Source organism: Coffea arabica, chromosome 2e, assembly GCF_036785885.1.
Source record: "Coffea arabica cultivar ET-39 chromosome 2e, Coffea Arabica ET-39 HiFi, whole genome shotgun sequence".
NCBI classification, from domain to species: Eukaryota; Viridiplantae; Streptophyta; class Magnoliopsida; order Gentianales; family Rubiaceae; genus Coffea; species Coffea arabica.
The window spans coordinates 67078241-67097372 of NC_092313.1; the positions used below are offsets into that span (position 1 = coordinate 67078241).

General features: G+C 34.6%; 2 protein-coding genes across 3 annotated transcripts; both read left to right on the forward strand.

The window, feature by feature from the left end:
- The first annotated feature begins 1139 nt into the window (after positions 1-1139).
- LOC113732717 (superoxide dismutase [Cu-Zn] 2) lies at positions 1140-6642 on the forward strand. 2 transcript variants are annotated; one of them, XM_027258655.2, is made up of 8 exons: positions 1140-1370; positions 2267-2355; positions 2448-2549; positions 3548-3643; positions 3874-3905; positions 4034-4109; positions 5752-5805; positions 6289-6642. In XM_027258655.2, the coding sequence occupies exons 2-8, from the start codon at positions 2280-2282 to the stop codon at positions 6309-6311; spliced, it is 459 nt and encodes a 152-aa protein (XP_027114456.1). In that variant the 5' UTR covers positions 1140-1370; positions 2267-2279; the 3' UTR covers positions 6312-6642. The 2 variants fall into 2 exon arrangements, with proteins under 2 accessions (XP_027114456.1, XP_071936848.1); XM_072080747.1 differs by having other exon boundaries at positions 1233-1397.
- An 8453-nt stretch (positions 6643-15095) lies between these two features.
- On the forward strand, positions 15096-17702 carry LOC113729339 (uncharacterized). Its single transcript, XM_072081472.1, has 3 exons — positions 15096-15344; positions 15721-16863; positions 16950-17702. The coding sequence occupies exons 2-3, from the start codon at positions 16471-16473 to the stop codon at positions 17607-17609; spliced, it is 1053 nt and encodes a 350-aa protein (XP_071937573.1). The 5' UTR covers positions 15096-15344; positions 15721-16470; the 3' UTR covers positions 17610-17702.
- The last annotated feature ends 1430 nt before the right edge of the window (positions 17703-19132 follow it).

Genomic DNA, 19132 nt, shown 5'->3' on the forward strand with positions numbered 1-19132 from the left:
TTTGATGCAACAGTTATGCCAAAATTGACCATAACGAAATGGGGCCGGTTTAGTGCAATTGTACCATTCTGACGGCAACTTATTTTTCTTTTCTTTTTTTTTTTGGAAAGTTAAAGTCTCCAAAAAAATAAATAAAGTATTCGACGGTGATATATATAATTCTAACACCAAATTTATGTGATTTAAATAAAGTATAACACCAAACTTATGTGATTTAATCATAACGTGGCTACGTATATAATAATTGCGATAGTCAAAATTTTAGCGACAAAAAAACTTTAGTTTTAATGGTCAAAATCACCATTTAAGTTATATTATTAATTTTGAGTTAAAATTGATCCCAACGCACCGATGTATAACAACTCATCTGAATTTAAATTTGAAATTCAAATTTTGTTCATGTGTCATGCATTCAATCATGATAGCATATATAAGATACACTGTCAGTGTCAATATATATAAAATTTTTTCTAAAATAATGGATTGTATAAAATTTACTCTAAAACAATTGATTAATCTTTTATACACTAATAAAGTATATACAATCACTATTTTTTAATACACTAACAATGTATATATCATCACTATTAGATGGATGCATGACAATGCATCTGAATTTAAATTTGAAATTCAAATTTTACTTATATATCATGTATCTAATTTTAATAGTGTGTACACTGTCAGTGTATATAAAATTTATTCTAAAACAATTTACTCACTTGTTTAAACTAAAACATGGTGAGATATATTAAACTCAAATGCTTTTTCCTGTATTAAAAAATTTATCCCTAAGAAAAAAAAAACTTCATAGTCATACTGGAGAGCCGTTTAGACAGCAAGATTTTGGATTTCTTTTTAATATAGTTGCGATATAATGTATATAAGTTAAAAAAGTGATTGAAATATGTATCGAGAAAATTTTTCTATGAAAGCTCACAATTTCTTTTCTTATTTCAAAAAATTTACAAAAAAGCAAACAAAATTTGCAGTAACACAATGAGGTCAGGTCAGCAAATGCAGCAGTTTTGAATTGGGTAGCTGAGGTGTGATGATGACTAGGTGATTTGAGTAGAATGGATAAAGATCCCCTTGAATATTTGATCTGAAACAACCCCCACCCCACCAACAACTTCCCTCATTTGCTCTTCACCCATTACTCTATAAAATCTGTCAGACCCTTCTAGAATAGAATAGTCTCTTACCCTGAATCCTGACAAGTGACCCCCTTTACTTGTATATACTTGTGGCTGTAGTGGTTGTAGTTCATATCCTAGCTCACCACTTTGTTCTTTCTCTGCATTCTTTTCTCTTATTCTACAACATTCATCTATCATCTCCCTCCCTCTCTCTTTCCCTTGGGGTGCTCTGAGGTTATTTCAAGCTGTCTTTCTCATTGTGTCTGTATATATTTCTTGCTGTTAATGTTCTTGATTAGTTGTAGTATGATCTCATAAGAACTTGCATTGAATGGTTTTCTGTATGGTAATCCTAATATGTGTTGGGATTTGATTTCTTGATCTTTTGATGGTGTCTAAATAATTTGTTTCTTGTATGGTAATGAATCAGTAGTAGTAAAGATGCCCACCAGTTATTTTCTTTTAAATTGGAATTGGGTTTTGGATTAAAAGTTGAGTAGTGGTAAAGAATCTCAATTTGTGGGATTTTCTATTAGTTTGCTCCTACTGAGTCCTTTTAGGGGTGTTAGAGTTCTTATATGTCGTTGGTTTGGTATTCTTTCGCAGTTTAATTTGTTAATTGCTGGGAGCCACATAAGAAAAGAAAAGAAAAGAAGAAAAAAAGATCTGCAGATTTATAATATTTTTGTAACTTCTCATACCTGATGTTATTTCTTTAATTATGCTGGAAATTTTGTGGTATATTATAAATCTTGTAACTTCTCATACCTGATGTTTTCTTTGGTCTTGCTAAATGCTTCGTGGTATATGACAAATTTTTGTGTTTTAGAAATGAAAACTATCGTTTGTGTGTCATGTCGAGGTAGCTCAATCATACTTGTGTGTCCATCTTGAGTTGGTTGTATTTACTTTTCTGATGGGCTATGTTGACAGGATAATTAATATGTATTAGCGAGTTTGCTTGTCTCCTGGTTTGGCTATGTTTTGGTGGATTTAAGGAATTTGTTGGTTTTGGAGCTTGTGTAGAAAAAATAAATGTGTGTCCCTTTGTTTGATTTATTGTATCTGCCAATTCACTATGCTCGGATTTCCTTGTTTGATATATTTCTAACTGTTTTGTTGTGTTGCAGATCACGGAAGACAATGGTGAAGGCTGTTGCAGTTCTTAGTGGCAATGAGTGTGTGAGTGGCACCATCTGTTTGACCCAAGAAGGAGATGGTAAAAAATGCCTCGTGTCGTTACTTTGCAGTGTCATGTAATATATGTTCCGTTAGCAATTTAATTGCAAATGCTCTCTTCGTTGATTCCAGGCCCTACAACTGTTACTGGAACAATCACCGGTCTGAAACCAGGGCTCCATGGCTTTCATGTCCATGCCCTTGGAGACACAACGAATGGCTGCATGTCAACTGGTATTGTCCATGATATATTCTACAAAGTTTACATATTTATGAAATACCACTATGTCTACAAAAGAAACCATATATTTCTATTTAGGTTTGTGCATAACTTAAGTATGATGTATTTGAAATATCATTCTATTCTCCAGTTCCTTCCTACTTGTACCTTCTAGTCTTTGTCTTTTCTGGACTTCATTTTAGATAATACTTAACAAGAAAGAAGGCAATGTAGCAATATTTCTGTTTTCCAAAGTACATTCACATAAGATGTTCATTACAGCTCCTCCCCTCCCCCCCCCCCCCCCCAAAAAAAGAAAAAGAAAAAAGAAAAAGATGTTCATTACAAGGTTGACCCGAAAAAGGTGTAGTTTCTAGAATCTGGGCTGTGATGCATTAGATTTTTATCTTTGTGGCTGCCATTAATTATGCAAAACCTTCTAATTCTAGTTTTGCGTGACTACATTCCATAACCCTTTATTTAGGTCCTCATTGTCGCCCATATCCAATATGGCAGCCCTTTGAACTGCTAAGACCTTCCAACCGCTGTCATCTGCGACCTATTATTGTCGATACTACAATCCAAAAACAAGCAACCAGTACAGATTATAGGCCCTCCAGAATAGAACATTTCCTTTGTGTGTGTATGTGTGGGGTAAGAAATGGTGTTGCTTGCACATCCCAAGATCATGTCCTTCTGTGCCTTTAATGTGTTTGTGTGTGAGAAAGGAATTCTTGCTGTACGAAGAGAGGGTGAGGCTGAATCATGCTGAGTGCTCCTTCAAGAGGGAGATCAAAAAGAAAATAACAAATTGCAGGAGATCCTTTTTTAGGGATTCATATTTGAGGAAATGAAAATCTTTGAATAGATTATTTGAGGGAATCCTAAGATGCATTGACTGAACATCCACCTATCTTACGATGAACTAAAGTTTATCTTAACTTGTTGGCCCATTTTACCAAGTACTTGTTTTTGTCCTTGGCTTTAGATATCTTTAACTATTCATATGCAGGACCACATTTCAATCCAAAAGGCAAAGAGCATGGTGCTCCTTGCGATGAGAACCGTCATGCTGGTGATCTTGGAAATGTTACTGCTGGTCAAGATGGTATGCAGTTTGTGTTTCCATGGTATTTAGATTTAATATGTGCCATAACCATGTGGCTATTCTTATTTTCTATATTTTTATCAATCTTTTTTTGCTTCCCGGTGTTTTCACTCTTTAGTTTCCCAAATAGATGGTTTTTTTTTTTGAGAAATTTTAACTGGAAATCTTCTGCTAGAAATTTTGATGAAGGCTAGATTATCCTCTTGCTGATTTGTCGGTCTTTCCTGTAGGTACTGCCAATGTGTTAGTTGTTGACAATCAGGTACTCTCATTTAGTTTCCTGGTTTCTATTTTGCCATCAATGTCTCCCTACTTGATACTGACACTTAGCTCTCTTCAACATTCTTTGTTATTCTTTTTGGGGTAACATAAAACTTCTCAAATTTTCAGATTCCACTCACTGGACCACATTCTGTTGTTGGAAGGGCAGTCGTTGTCCATGCAGATCCAGATGATCTTGGGAGAGGTAATGTAATTATCACAAGGCTTTATTATGTTCTGTGTGGCTTTGCTGAATCTATTTCTGATGATGACCAAGGAAGACCCTTGGTTGCTTGCTTCATACATTGGACAACAGTGTGGTTGGTCATTCTAAATCGTTGTTGTATCTGTCACACTATCAGAGAATGAAACTTGTCAATCCTCTTAATTAGCAGCATTTGGATGTTTTACTTAATTCACATATTATTAGTTTTAGGTGGTATTGTTGTGACAGCTTTAGATTTAGGGTATCAATTATTGTATAGATTATTCCTAATGATTTCAAGTTTGAATTTCAGTAGTGAATGCACTTTACCTACTCTTTACAATACGCACCATGTTTGCTTTTCAGTCTACTCTGAATGTTTACATGCTGGTATGTGATTTTTTTTCAGTTGTTGACTGAATCACGAGAATGAACTTCTGCAGTTTACCATTCAAAATGACGAGAAACCATTGCTTCATTGACTTTACAGTGACTAGCATCACCCCTTTGTTCCCCTTGGTCAACAATATCCCCTCCTTTAAATGTAAATTACAAAAAAAAAAAAAAAAGGAGCAGACACATACTCACACATGGATGGAACGATTAAAAAAAGGACCAAGATAGCAACAGTTGGCTTTTGTGCATGAATCCATCCTTCATGCATCTTTGCCCCTTCATGCATCTCACTTTCACACTGTGTCCTTAGGTTGACTTATCTGCGTTTTTTTTTAAAATCTATCAACAAGAAGGTTATGACACATTAGCTTCAACAAGAAGGCTATGACACATTAGCTTTTTGTCTATAAACAAGAAAAAGGCCATAATATAGGTTTACAAAAAATGTCTGGTGACTTTGTTGTTCATGCTTCATTATTCATCTATGTCATTTAGAACCATAATATTCTCCTGGATCTGTTTTTAAACTTAAACATGCCTTGCCATCTTAAATTTTTGGGAACTCCCTAATCATCATGCAAATAGTGGTGCACCCAAAGTGTCATTAGTGGAGCACTTCTATCATTCCTTTGATTCGTTTTATGTGTCTAATCATTACAGCCAACCATGTAAGCAGCAGATATGACTAAACTTCCCAAAATATTTAACCAAAAGCCATTTTAGTTCCTTGTATTGAAACATAGTTATGTTTGATGTGCACACAAGGAAATTTATGATTGAAATGACATCATCTTTTCCTTGTAGCCCTGCATATGTGATGAAAAGCATCATATACGCATAAATGCATACTTGGCCTAACATCCTAAACGCAAAACGTATCTACATTCTTCATGGGAAGAAAGCCAGGCAATGTTAATTGCAGAATGTTGGTATTTTTGTGATTTTCCCAAGTGGCACTTGTGGTTTAGTGTGGTTGACACGTTCGTAGAATGAGAAAGAACTTCCATTTTGAGAAAAGTGCTCAATGGGAGTAAATTATAGGATGTGGTATTGTCTTGCCGATTGATGTTTTCATACAAATTAACTTATGAAGCTAATCTAAAGTAAACTTGCTTCTTGTAGGGGAGTTGGCACCAGATCTTTTGCTTTGTTATTCAAATAGCACCAAATATAAGTTTGTAAGCTTGCATTTCCTTTGGCCACATTATAATTTCTGTTTAATTTTTTTTATTTATTTCTTATCCAGGAGGACATGAACTCAGCAAAACCACTGGCAATGCTGGTGGTAGGGTTGCCTGTGGTAAGTATATCATGTTGCCCCTGCCCTTTTCTTTAGTCCCCAATAGTTCCCCAGTCGTCCTGCTTTTTTTGTCCTATTTCCCTCCCTCCCTCCCTCTCACTTTCTGCTTCTCTTTTGTTTATCTATTGTTTTGTCAAATATTAATTTACAGTAGAGACTGCTCTAGCTTTTAAGCGTCGATAGGATAAGTCTGAAAGAAAGAAATTGAAGGAAATCATGCTTGATGGCTGAAAAAAGAAACAGCTTTCACTCTCAAATCTTCAATTCTAGATGTTAAATTCCAGACTGACCCCGGTTCAGTCGGTTTTCATGTATGTACTCATTACGTGCATGCCCATGTCTTATTTTCTTTTATGGTTCTAGTGTTAGAAATACCTATAAAGTCAACATTACAACTTAATTTACAGCTTAAGAGCATTGAATTTAAATGTGATGTGTGATTGTTTCTTCGCCTATGATGATGTTTTACTTATCTCTGTGCAGGTGTCATTGGTCTGCAAGGCTAAGATTGACTGTTGCTTGTGATCAATAGTAGTCGAAATGGGGGAAGAACTGTTTTCCGAAATAAATATGATTCTGCTTCTTGTAGCAGTTGAATGTATTCTCAGACTAATGTTCTTCTTACCATTATGTTTGAGTCATAACACTTTTTTGTCCCAATTTTCCTTTGTCCCAATGTAGGAGTGAAACTGCTGGTATTGGGACTGCCCCTACTAAGTTGCAGGTTTACATGCACTGAAAATGGCAGCTAGAATAATCACAAGTACAAGTGATGTGAAAAATGCCCATTTTCCTTTTTTTTTTTTTTAATGAGAAATCAGTGCAAGTTTGATCTTATTTCACTCTGCATGTGGCCGTAAATCATAGTACCAAAAGGGAAAAAAGCAGTACTGTTCTTATAGCAATTCAAGGAGAGTTGAGAAAAAATGGAGTGTGGGAAATGAAAATCAAATAGCCTCCCTCGTTCCCTTTCCTCCAAAAAATCTTGTCCCACATCGCTTTGAGAGGTGTGCGTGTGTCTGGATTTAAGGTCCGTGAGTTTACCCAAAAGTCAGCAATTGCCTTTTGGGTAAACTGGTGGAATCACCTTAGATTCGGGTGTGTGTGTGTGTTTCTTAAAGTTGTTGAAAGACAAGAGAAAACCGGAGAAGAGTGTTAGTGTGTGGTGGGTTCTTAGTTAAGGCCCTTAAGCCTCCTTCGTTCCCTTTCCCCCAAAAAATCTTGTCCCACATCGCTGTGAGAGGTGTGCGTGTGTTTGGATTTAAGGTCAGATTCGGGTGTGCGTGTGTTTCTTACAGTTGTTGTTGAAAGGGAAATGAAAATCAAATTCTAGCCACCAGATTGGACCCCCAATTCAATATCGTGTTGGCCATCCGCAGACATCCCATCAGAGCCTGATAAGAACAGAACATCATACCACTATCCCTTATTATCCAGAAAAAGAAAATGAAAAAAAAGAAGAACATGCTATCTCTTTGCCAGAAAGCTGACAATGGTATAAATGAGCCAAATATCACAAAGCTAGTCATAGTAGTGTTTATCAGATATAATAGTATGTTACAACAAATATGTTTCAGAATTAAAATGTAGCATTACTCTAGTACTTAAATCTAATCTAATTATATTGCATTCATTGGGGTTGTTATGTGGCCTAAAGGTGCATTTGTTAGACCTAGAGGGAGTTGGAGGGACGGTACTACTAGCAACACAAAACCCCTACTTTACTTGCTTTTCTGAACAATTAATATCATTCATCCCCCACCACCCCTGAAAATTTTAAATAGAAAAGAAGAAGAAAGAAAATTCTATTACTTGCCTAGGATACCTTCCACATGTTATGGGAAATGCAGAACTTATGATGATTATGGATTTGTAGCAGGGATAATTTCAGAAACCTCCCCCCAGGGTTCTGACTATTTCACTAGTCTCCCTCTAAGTTTTAAAAATTACGTTAACCTCTCTTAAGGTTAATAATCTTATAACATTTAGATCTAATCAATAATTAAAAAGTGATATTATGAGAGAGAAAATAACACAATTTCATCATTACCCCTCATCTACTACATTATTGAATTAATTTAATACCAACCCACATATTAAAGAAAAACACTATCATTAGGGATCAAATCACGTATAACATCAGTATATCATTCTATATTTTTCACTTAATACAAGATCCAATTATTCTTTTCAGTTACATACCCATTGTCAAACATGATTAATAATAAATAATCAAAAAATTTGTAACCAAAATATTATAGAGAATAAACTTTAATATTACAAATATTCTTGTCAAAATATTAAGGTTAGTTGTTGAAGTTTTTATGGTATTAAAGTTCATTTTTTGCAATATTTTGGTTAGAGGTTTTTTTTATTATTTATTGTTGATCACGTTTGACAATAGGTTTATAACTGAAAAAAGTAGTTTGGATCTTACACTAAATAAAAATTATATAATGATATACTATTTTTGATGACATATGTGATTTAATCTCTGATGATAGATAATAAATTCTAGTATTTTATTTAATATTTGGGCTAATTTAGATTAATTAACTAATTTAGTAGATGAGGGACAATGATGGAATTATATTATCTTTTTTCCTAGTATCACTTTTTAATTATTGGTTGGACCTAGATGTTATAAATAATAAACCTCAAGGGAGGTTAGTATAATTTTCAAAACCTGAATGAAGGCCAGTAAAATAGTCAGAAACCTCAATGGAAGTTTCTAAAATTATCCCTATGTAGCAAGCATCTTATTTTTGTAGTCCAAGATTAAAAACTTGGGCTATGGAAGTCAATTATTTCAAGGGATAATTTCGAAAACACCTTGAGGTTTATCACAATATCATTTAGTTTTTTTGAGGTTTTTAAAATTTCACTTACCTCCCTTGTCAGATTGACAAGACCAAATGTCTCTATCAAAGTTCAAAAATTGACAACATTACTCTCGCACTTTTAATAACTATTTAACCAAAAAAATCAAAACAAAAAGATAATTTTTAATTTAATTAAAAAAAGCCAAATCGCAATCCAATATTGGTCCATATTTCTGTGAATCGAGGTAGTGGTGGGACGGCAAAGGACGTAGGTAAATTAAATCTAATTAAAGTCAACCACTTAAAAGGATTTTGGCAAGTACTTAACACCTTAAACAATTTTGTGGGAGGGATATAAGGAAGTTAAGAATTTTTTTTTGGAGGGTTGGGTTGCATGGTATGGGGGGGGAGAGTATAAGTAAGAGGTCATAGGTTCAAAATCTCCCCACTTACCAAAAAAAAAAAGTCAAGAAATTTTTTTAGGAAATATGTTTTTATATGTGATGGAATTTAAGTTGTATTGAAAACTAAAATGATCCTTTCATACATGTGATTTGTAATAGGGCAAAAAACCTTAGCGGCCACTAAACTATTTGTAGATCATGTTTTGGCCATCAAACTATTTTTCGTCAGTAATTGGCCACTAAACAACTTAATCAGTAAATTCGTGACCATTTAGTCGATAATTGCTCTTAATCTGTGAAATTAGCAGTACACGTGGCAAAATACGAGGGTAATTTTATTTAACAACTATGCGACCGTATTCTTCTTTTAATTTCTTTCCTCAAACAATCACCGAATGGAAAATTATATGGAGGAAAAAATAGGGACTCAATTGGGAGCCCCAAATCTTCAGCCACAAATCCAAGAAGCCGAAGAAGAAGACAAGAATGTCGAGGCGCTCTGCTAAACCTAGATGCTTCTGCAAATTAACAGCAACGATGAAGACCTCATGGACAAATTGGAACCCAGCAAGAAGATATGTGGTCTGCCCAGGAGAGGTAAGATTTTTTCTGGAAATGATGCCTTTACCAGAAGAAGAGTGAGCTCTGAAAGCCATCTTGCGGAGAAGCTCCCAGCCTTCGTGTGGGTTAAGAAATCTCATCCGGTGAATGAATCCTTTGTCGTCGGCTGATGAAGAAGCAATCTTGTCTGCAACTCCGACATCCCGAGTGGTGAGCAGCACTCTGCTGGCAGTTGGTTTTTGAGACAAAAGTGCAATGCGGAGGCACTCCCAAGCATCGGCAGAGCAGACATCATCCAAAACAATCAAGAATCTCTTGGACTGCAGGAACTGGTAAAGCTTCTGAGCCAAGTCCAAATCTGAAAATGGGGCCATATCATCCTTGGCTCGGCAGACATGTTGCAGCAGCAAATCTTCCAAAATTTTTCTGGTGCGGAAGTCCTTCCCCACCATAGCCCAAGCAAAGCAATCAAAATGGCGGCCACTTAAAACCTCCCATCTTGCTTTACTGTCTAATCCACTAAAAATTACCCGGCACTTTTGCCACGTGTACTGCTAATTTCACAGATTAAGAGCAATTATCGACTAAATGGTCACGGATTTACTGATTAAGTTGTTTAGTGGCCAATTACTGACGAAAAATAGTTTGATGGCCAAAACATGATCTGACAAATAGTTTAATGGGCGCTGAGGTTTTTTGCCCTTTGTAATATAAATCCTACTTCTAGAAAAAAATTATAAATAATTCATAATTAAAAAATTAATAAAAAATGTTCTAATGACCAAATATAGAACTTGATGTGTGCACGGATGGCGGCCTTGACTCCAGGCTTTCAGAGAGACATTGAAGGCTTGAAGGGATCAAGCAAGTTGGCTACACATGGGCCCAAGCCCATGAAGCACCAAAGGCGGGGGCGTGAAGGTCCCTTGCTGAGCTGTTCGGGTTTCGTTAGTTTGCCTATATAAAGGCTTGCTTCGTAAGCATTAAGGGGAGACGTTTTATGAATAAAAGTTTGTTATTTTCGATTCTTCTTCTTGAGAGAGAATTCGAGCCTTTCACTTGCTTGGCAAGGGTTTTTTGAGCAATCTTGCGTCTTGTCCTTGATTGTTCTACCGACCTATTCCCCTGAAGTATTCACCTTCATTGGAGTTGTCTTTCTACCGCATTTAATCAAATCGTGTCGTCCGTTTGATTCTAAATTCCGTAATCCAAGCGTTGGACAACCTCGCTAGATCCTTGGGCAACGTGCTACGTGTCTCGAAACGTGTTGGTCGAGGAACGTATCAAAACTAGAACTATCCTATGTTATTTTCTTTGTTAAAACATCATTCTTTATACCAGGTAATAGTTGTTGTTTATCTATAAAATTATTCACTATTGTATTTATAACCAATCATATTTTCATCTTTTTACTTTGTAACCTTATTTTATTTTTTATTATTGTTATAAGCTTCATAAGTAGGATAACATAAATGTAATATTGGAACAAGAATTTTATCTTCCTTGCATTTTCTTCAAAGGGGCTAAAATGCTATAAAAAATGTCAATCTAAGGAAGGTATGTGAGATTTTGTAAACCTAAAAGGTGCTAAGTGATATTATAACAAACGTCAGGGGAGGTTTTTGAAATTATCCCTTATTTCAAATTGGGAATCCTCAAAAAATCTTTTCAGAATAAACCAATTCTGTGGACTTTCGGATTTCTAAATCAACAACATACAATGCAAAAGACATTCACATACTTTTTTTACCATAGCAACTTTTTGTTAAAATGACAACAAAACTATCACTTTTAAGTCCAAGATTGCATTTGGACTTGAGAAAGGGCAATTTTGGCTTTTTCTTTTTTCTTTTTTTTTTGCAAAGATTGATCTGTAAATAAAATTTGAACTGTGGTGTTAACAGTAGCCTAAATAAAAAGCCATTTGTTTGAATTCCATTTTTTTTCTGTGTTAACCTGCTGACGGTGCAAGTTTCCTGAATGTACTTGTAAAAAAAAAAAGCAGCTCATTAAAGCCTGTCCAAATCAGAAGTGACTAAACGTTGAAATAGGCTGACTTCACATCAAGTCTGGACCCAAGAATAAGACAGCAAATTATCATGAATTTTGAGTAGTTCTCAAAATCCCAAGTAGATGATGTATAATCACTGCTGAAAGATTTCTTACCATGTATGAAGATTGTATAAAGACTAACCAGCATGAATCTTTATCCTAACAGCTTTAAGCTATTATTTATCTCAAAAGAGGAACTGAAAAAAACACTAAACGGACCAATGGAACGGATTAATATGCAAGAATGAAGACACAGAATTCATAACATGCTGATTTGATAGCCAAAGATAAACAAGAGTTTACAAAGTTCTGAATCAAGAAACTTACAAAAGTGAGAACATAATTAATATGCCACCTTGGGAAGGGAATAGATAGAAGTAGAAGATAAATCATGATTGATACAATAGGGCTTCAAAGATTTGTGAACATTATTGTTGCTCTTCAATGGGGTAGGAGTAACCTGCAAGAACAAATAATTCCCAGCAAAAAGATCACCAAAATGAGACTGACTTTCCTTCAATCTCTTCACAACTTTTGTCCAAGCCAGCTTAACCGATCTTGCTTTTCTTCTCAAGAACCTTCTCAAGCTTGGAATCTTCACCCTCAGTCTTCTTCTCACGTGCACTCTTCTCAAACTAAATGTGGAGCTATGTCTTAGCCTTCCAATATGTTCATCAAAATCATCATCAAACCATCCTTCTTCCTTTAGCCTTTGGTATGAAAATCTTGAAGTAAAAGTGGAACCCATGACTGACTTCAATTTTCTTCTTCTTTCACTAGAGAGATCAAAATGAATAATTGTGGGATCCTATGTTCTTTTCTTGATCAACTTCTTGTGGTACTAGGGCTTGTATGATTTATTGGCGATATATGTATGGGGCCGTTTGGCTGGCCATGTAGTTGTTAGTTGTCACTTGTGTCATAGGAGTAGTTGGTTAGGCATTGAATGCCAAGAAAGAGTGTGGCTGGCTGGTGAGTGGTGATGTCGTCCACCAAATAATGTGGCCTTGTATTAATTTAGAGTAGTCATTTGTTGGTATTGGTTTGAAGTTTAGCGTTTGGGTTTCTTTCCATATCAATTTCCAATTGGTGATGATATTGGCAATTTCAAATACATTAATGGCACTTATTCTTCCTTTTTTTCTCCATTTTTGGGAATTTGAAAGTAACCCTATATTTGAAGGAATTGAAATATAGGACAAAATGGGGTGCTTGTAATTGAAAAAAAAAGTAAGAATATCTATATTAATTATTGTAATAAATATCAAGATTGTAATAAATATCAAGAAAAACAAAAAAAAATGGACTTCTTGTTACTATTATGATCTTGGTAGGTTTGAATACTCTAAAAACTTCAATGTGGGAGTTCTAGGTGAATAATCTATTCTCCAATTGCACTTTTTTTTTTTTTCCACTTGCGCGAAGATAATGATTCAATTTTGTGTTAAGGTTATTATTTTGTTGTGTCTATAATTTCAGGGATGATTATTATGCTTACGAATTGAAAACGTAAAATACAAAGTTGAATGAAAATATATTTTTGTATTTTATTGAGTTTCTCTAGGGCACAGTCTTATCAGCATACAAACTGCTAACTCCATACGACCGACAACAAGGCGCCCATGAGAAATTAAAGTCTGGTTTCTTTTTCTATTATTGGAAAAGTAAAAAATTTGACAAGCTACATATGTGCTGTATTTCAGGCCCTGCACTTTTTCCCCCCTTTTTCTTAAAGGGTATTTCATGAACAACATTAAACATGAAATTTCGAGAATTGCTAGAAAAAGTATTAAATGGTCAGAGTATATTGCATTGAATTGCCTTTTTCTAGTACGGGGAGAGTTGGATTTAAGAAGTAGAAAGAAAATTCTCAAAAAAAAAAAAAGAAGCAGAAAGAAAAAAAAAAGGAAATTTTAAACGTTTCAATATTAACTATTAGACCAAGTCTCGTCGGCTAGCTTATTTTGGGTTGTAAATTCTAAACTTATAATTCAACCACTTTAACTATATGAATAAAAAATATATTGCGTTTAAGTCCTAAAACACTAGAATTTTTTTTTATTTTATTATACTTTTTTGGATAATGGAATTCACATCTTTGTATTCCATTTAGCTCTCAATCATACATTGACTTCAAAGTTGAAATGCACATGTTTTTGTATTTTGTCATTGCGCAAAGCCTTCTAAATCTGGCAATATGGGATAATAATTGATTTTGATCGGCTTGCTGGCCCTGATTAAAATAGCTCATCAGCCCAAAGTCGCAAGTTCTCTTTTCAAAGCTCAGAATATTGAGGCCCAAACTCAGCACTTGGACTACAATGGTTTCCTGTCTTGCTTTAGGTTGGCCCACAGTATAATGGATTGTGGCTCCCTTTTCCGGCAACAATGAAAAGTCTCCGGAATTTTACATGGCAGATAGAGACTGGTAAAGTACTTTTGCTTTCACTATACTTTTATAAGGTTCGAAGTCTCCGTAAACAAAAATGACAAAAAGAAAAAAAAAATATAAGCGAACAAGAACTTGAATTAAAAATGCTTTATTATTTTTTCAACTACCACTTAATCAATCAAATCTCAAATTAATTTCCATAGTGTTGGCTCAAGTCAAGCATGAAATGTAGTTGGCTTATATGCTTATTATTCGGGTGTTTGACAACTTCATTAAGTACTTAAAATTAATAAATTATGTGCATTTTACATTAAGTTTTTTTTGGTCAATTATTACAATCTACTATATTCTTACTCCTACTCTAACTTATTTTATGAGGAGGTCCAATTGGATCAAAGAAAAAATCGATTAACCATCGGACTAGACAGATATATTGTACACTCGTATGGATTTGGTAAAATTACATAGTAGCAAAGTTATGAGAAACAAGATTTGAACCCTTGACCTCCCACTCGACCAAGACTTTATTTCCGAAGCTCATAACAGAAAGTGCAAAGTAATATTACTTTTCGATATTGACAAACTCAAATATTTGAAAAGTACTATTTGAAAAGCTAATTTAATATTACTATTAATAGTAAAATAAGACTTTTGGTAGTTAAATACATAACATACATAAAATTAAATATTTCAGTTCGGTGCTCAAATTTAGCAAATTATTAAACAAAATTGACTTCATGAATTCAACAAATTCAACTCATGTATATGCTAAAAAAAGGGTTAATCGCACTTTATCCCCTTTAAGTATAGGTCGTTTCTCACTTTACCCCCCAACGTTTGTTTTTTCTCAATTTACCCCAAAAACTAACAGTCAACTCTAATGGACATAAACGGAATATTGAAAAGACAATAACATCCTTATGAAAATATTGAACAACCCAAAATACCCATATATGCTGGTTTATGAAATGCAAGTTTCCAAAATTACCCAGGAATAATGGAGGGAAATTTCCCTCCATCTGGCACGGGACAGAAAAAAAAAAATTAGGGAACACAAAAGGGAACAGACAAAAGGTTCCCTTTTGTTATTGTCGGGTCACTTTCTCTTCCCTTTTGCCATTGTCGGGTCGCTTTCTCTTCACTTGTGGCCGAATCCTTAGCAAAACCTCCATTAAAAAACTTGAAAATTCACCAACATCTTGAATGGAAAAACGGGCAATCGATGCAATCGATGAAGTTGTTAGCAGACGGCATAATTGAATTTGAAGTTTGTGAAAGGAGATTATGAGAGCTTGGGCAGCCCTTAAGGTTCGATTTTGCAATTTTTTCTCGATTTTAGAAATTTCTAATTTTTAATCAATTGTATTGCACAAAAACAATGGTATGGGTTTTTTTAATGGTTGCATGGGCTTTAATGTGTAGACAATTATTTGTTTGAATCATCTGTTGGTGTGGTCTCTTGAAGATATGCTATGTCATTGTTGAGTTAGGATGAAAATGATGGGTTTTTAGCAACTATTGTCTTTTTTAATTATTAATTTGCTGGATTCTTTGTTTACTTTGGTTGGTTATATGTCCTGTTAGATAGACAAACTAGGATTTTTTATTTTTGTGGGACAATAAAAGATGTCTGCTCTGTATTACCTATGCATGCACTAAAAAAGTTGCCTTTGTGTGATTACAGAAGAATGGATTTTAAAACCTATGTTTCAGAGGTTCACTACAGAGGTCATTTTGCCCATGTCCCAAATTTACAGTATGTGGGGGGAGAAGTTGCTAATTTTTATGATGTTGACCCTGATTTGATGTCAATTTTTGAGTTAAGAGATGTTTTTAAAGACGCTGGAATTTCACATGAAACATCATTGTACTATAGGGTTAGAAATCTTGACCTTCAAGTTGGTCTTAAACTGTTAAACAATAACCAGATATAGTTTTAGAAATGTTTGAGGCAAATAGAACTCAAAGCATCATACAACTTTATGTTGGTGAAATCCCTGAAGAAGATATGCATGCTGATCGAACTGTTGTAGAGGATAATATTGAGGTTGATGGTGAACAAAATCTAAATCCTAATGCTGAACAACCCCAAAATGATGAGGCCAAAAGTGATGCTTCAGATGCTTCACAGGAAGGTAATAGGGATGGTCGTAGGAAAGTTGAATATGACTCTGATTTTGATTTTTTCCTAGATGGGGATGATTTAAATGATGCATGTGATCCTATAGATGATGAAGAGAGGGATGGTGGTGAAGTAGATTGTCACCCAAAATTCTAGGTGGCTGTCTAGGATGTTTACGGAGGAGATTGCTGACCATCCGAATATGAAAGTAAAAGGGTTCAAGAAGAGCATAAAAAGGAAGTATAACATGAACTGTACAAACTCTCAAATGTATAGAGCAAGAGAGAAAGCAGAGGAAGTAGTGAAAGGGTTATGTGCAAAGCAGTATGCAAGATTAAGAGACATTGTGCAACACTTCTACAAAGAAATCCAGGTTCAATGGCATTTATTGTAACTGAACAACCCCAACTTTGTAAAAGTCCAATCTTCAAGAGAATATTTGTGATGTTTACTGCACAAAAGGAAGGTTTTGTAAATGCATGTAGGCCTATAATAGGGCTGGATGCATGTCATCTTAAGGGGATCATAGGAGGGCAGCTTATGTCTGCAATTGGTAGGGATGCTCATAACCAGATGTTCCCAATTGCTATGGCTCTTGTTGAGTCTGAGTGCAAAGATAGTTGGGGGTGGTTTTTGGACAGCTTTACCGATGCTATTGGGACTCCAATTGAAAGGGGTTGGGTATTTCTATCAGATAGACAAAAGGTCAGCACCACTACAATCTGATTTACTTTCCTTTATTCTTCACTCACTCCTGTCACTAATTGCTGTGATTTATGTTTTTATGTCAGGGATTAATTGATTGCATTGAGAATAAGTATCCTAGAGTGGAGCATCGATTCTGTGTTAGACACATGTATGCTAACTTCAAGCTGAAATTCAAGGATAAGCACCTAAGAGATTTAATGTGGGGGGCAGCTAGGGCTTATTCACCCAGTCACTATGAAAGCAAAATGAGAGAGTTGCAATTAGTAGCCCCAGAAGCACATGCATGGCTTAGTTCCATACCAGCTAACCTATGGGCTAGACACACCTTTTCCCCAAGGACAAAATGTGACCTTTTAAGTAATAATATATGTGAGAGCTTTAATCAATACATTAAAGATGCTAGGGAGGAGCCTCTTTTAACTATGTTTGAAGCCATTCGAAGGCAGATAATGTGTAGATTTCAAGAAAAAAGAGACTGGATTCAAAAGATGAAGTCTCATATTTGTTCTAGGATTTGTCAGAAAAATGAAGAGAGGAAAAAACAGGTAGCTCAGTTTGATGCACTTGTGTCTACAAGAGAGATGTATGAGGTGACTGGTATAGTAGGAACTTTTGCTGTTAATGCAGTTCAAAGGTCTTGCACATGTAATGAGTGGGATATGACAGGAATTCCATGTGTCCATGCATGTGCTGGACTTGTGCAAGACAACAAAAGCCCATATGTTTTGGTTAGGTTCTACTAAAATGGCCTTTGTTTGGGTGGCCATGCAGACACATGCTAAGATGTAATCTGATGTGCAAAATGCTTTTAACTTAATATAATTTTCTTTCATATATATTTGCTTACAACTATGGTAGATAAAACAGATTTTTGTTACCTTTTGGTTCTGAAATAGAGTACATATACATAATGCTAGCAATCAGAAATGTAATGGCTAGTGTTTTTCTCCATGATGAAGATCGAGTAGCTTTGACCATCATGTATTGTTGCTGTAGCTGTTGGTTTTCAACTTGTAAGACATAGACTTCTGTTTCTAGGTAAATTCTGTAGTGTATTCAACTAATATAAGACATGTGTGAAAAGATAAAGAATATGGCAAAGAAGCAGACACGTTGCAAGCTGACATGTACGGAGGATGAAGGGAATATTTGTAAAAAAGCAAGTGTCACCTATAATAGGAGTAGGCAGTTTAAAAATTTATTTATCGAATAAAATAAATTTAAACCCATTGTTGAATAAAAGACCAGCTCTTTATGGCTTTCGTCCATTATACTTACAGAGTACCCATTTTCCTTAAATACTAATTTATTTGTCGGATAACATAAAAATAAATCCGTTGTTGAATAAAAGAGCCTCACTTTTCAAAGCTTTCATTCATTATAAGAACAGAGTACCCATTTTTCTTAAACAAAAATTTAGTTATCGGATATAATAAAAATTAACTCGTTGTTGAATAAAAATCAGCTCTTTATGGCTTTCCTCCATTACAACAACATAGTACCCAAGGTGCCTTAAATAGAAATTTATTTATCGGATAAAATAAAAATAAATCCGTTGTTGAAGAAAAGATCAGCTCTTTATACCTTTCGTCCATTATACTCACAGAATACCCAAGGTGCCTTAAATATAAATTTATTTATCGGATAAAATAAATTTAAACCCATTGTTGAATAAAAGACCAGCTCTTTATGCCTTTCGTCCATTATACTCACGGAGTACCCATTTTTCTTAAATACTAATTTATTTGTTGGATAACATAAAAATAAACCCGTTGTTGAATAAAAGAGTCCCACTTTTCAAAGTTTTCGTCCATTATAAGAATAGAGTACCCATTTTTCTTAAACAAAAATTTAGTTATCGGATATAATAAAAATTAGGGTTAATCACATTTTATCCCCTTAAAAAATACCCCATTTCTCAGTTTACCCCCTAACCTTCAATTTTGCTCACTTAACCCCCTTTAGGACAAAATTGCCCTTGCATTATTTTGACTTTTCATTTACCTTGTTTTTCTTTCTTTTATTTCTTTTTCTCTTTTTTCTTTATTTAATTCTTCCTCTTTCCCACAAAAATCTTCACCTTAATGATTGAAATTAAAAAAGAGGAATTGCAGCGATCTATCTTCTCCTTAAAATGATTAAAAAAAATTCAAATCACTTTCCTAAAATACAATTTTTTTAGCCTTTCAATTCTTTTAATTTTGGGGTTTTCTCTTTCCTTTCTAGTTTCTCATTTTATTCTCAAGAAAATATCATAAGATGAAAT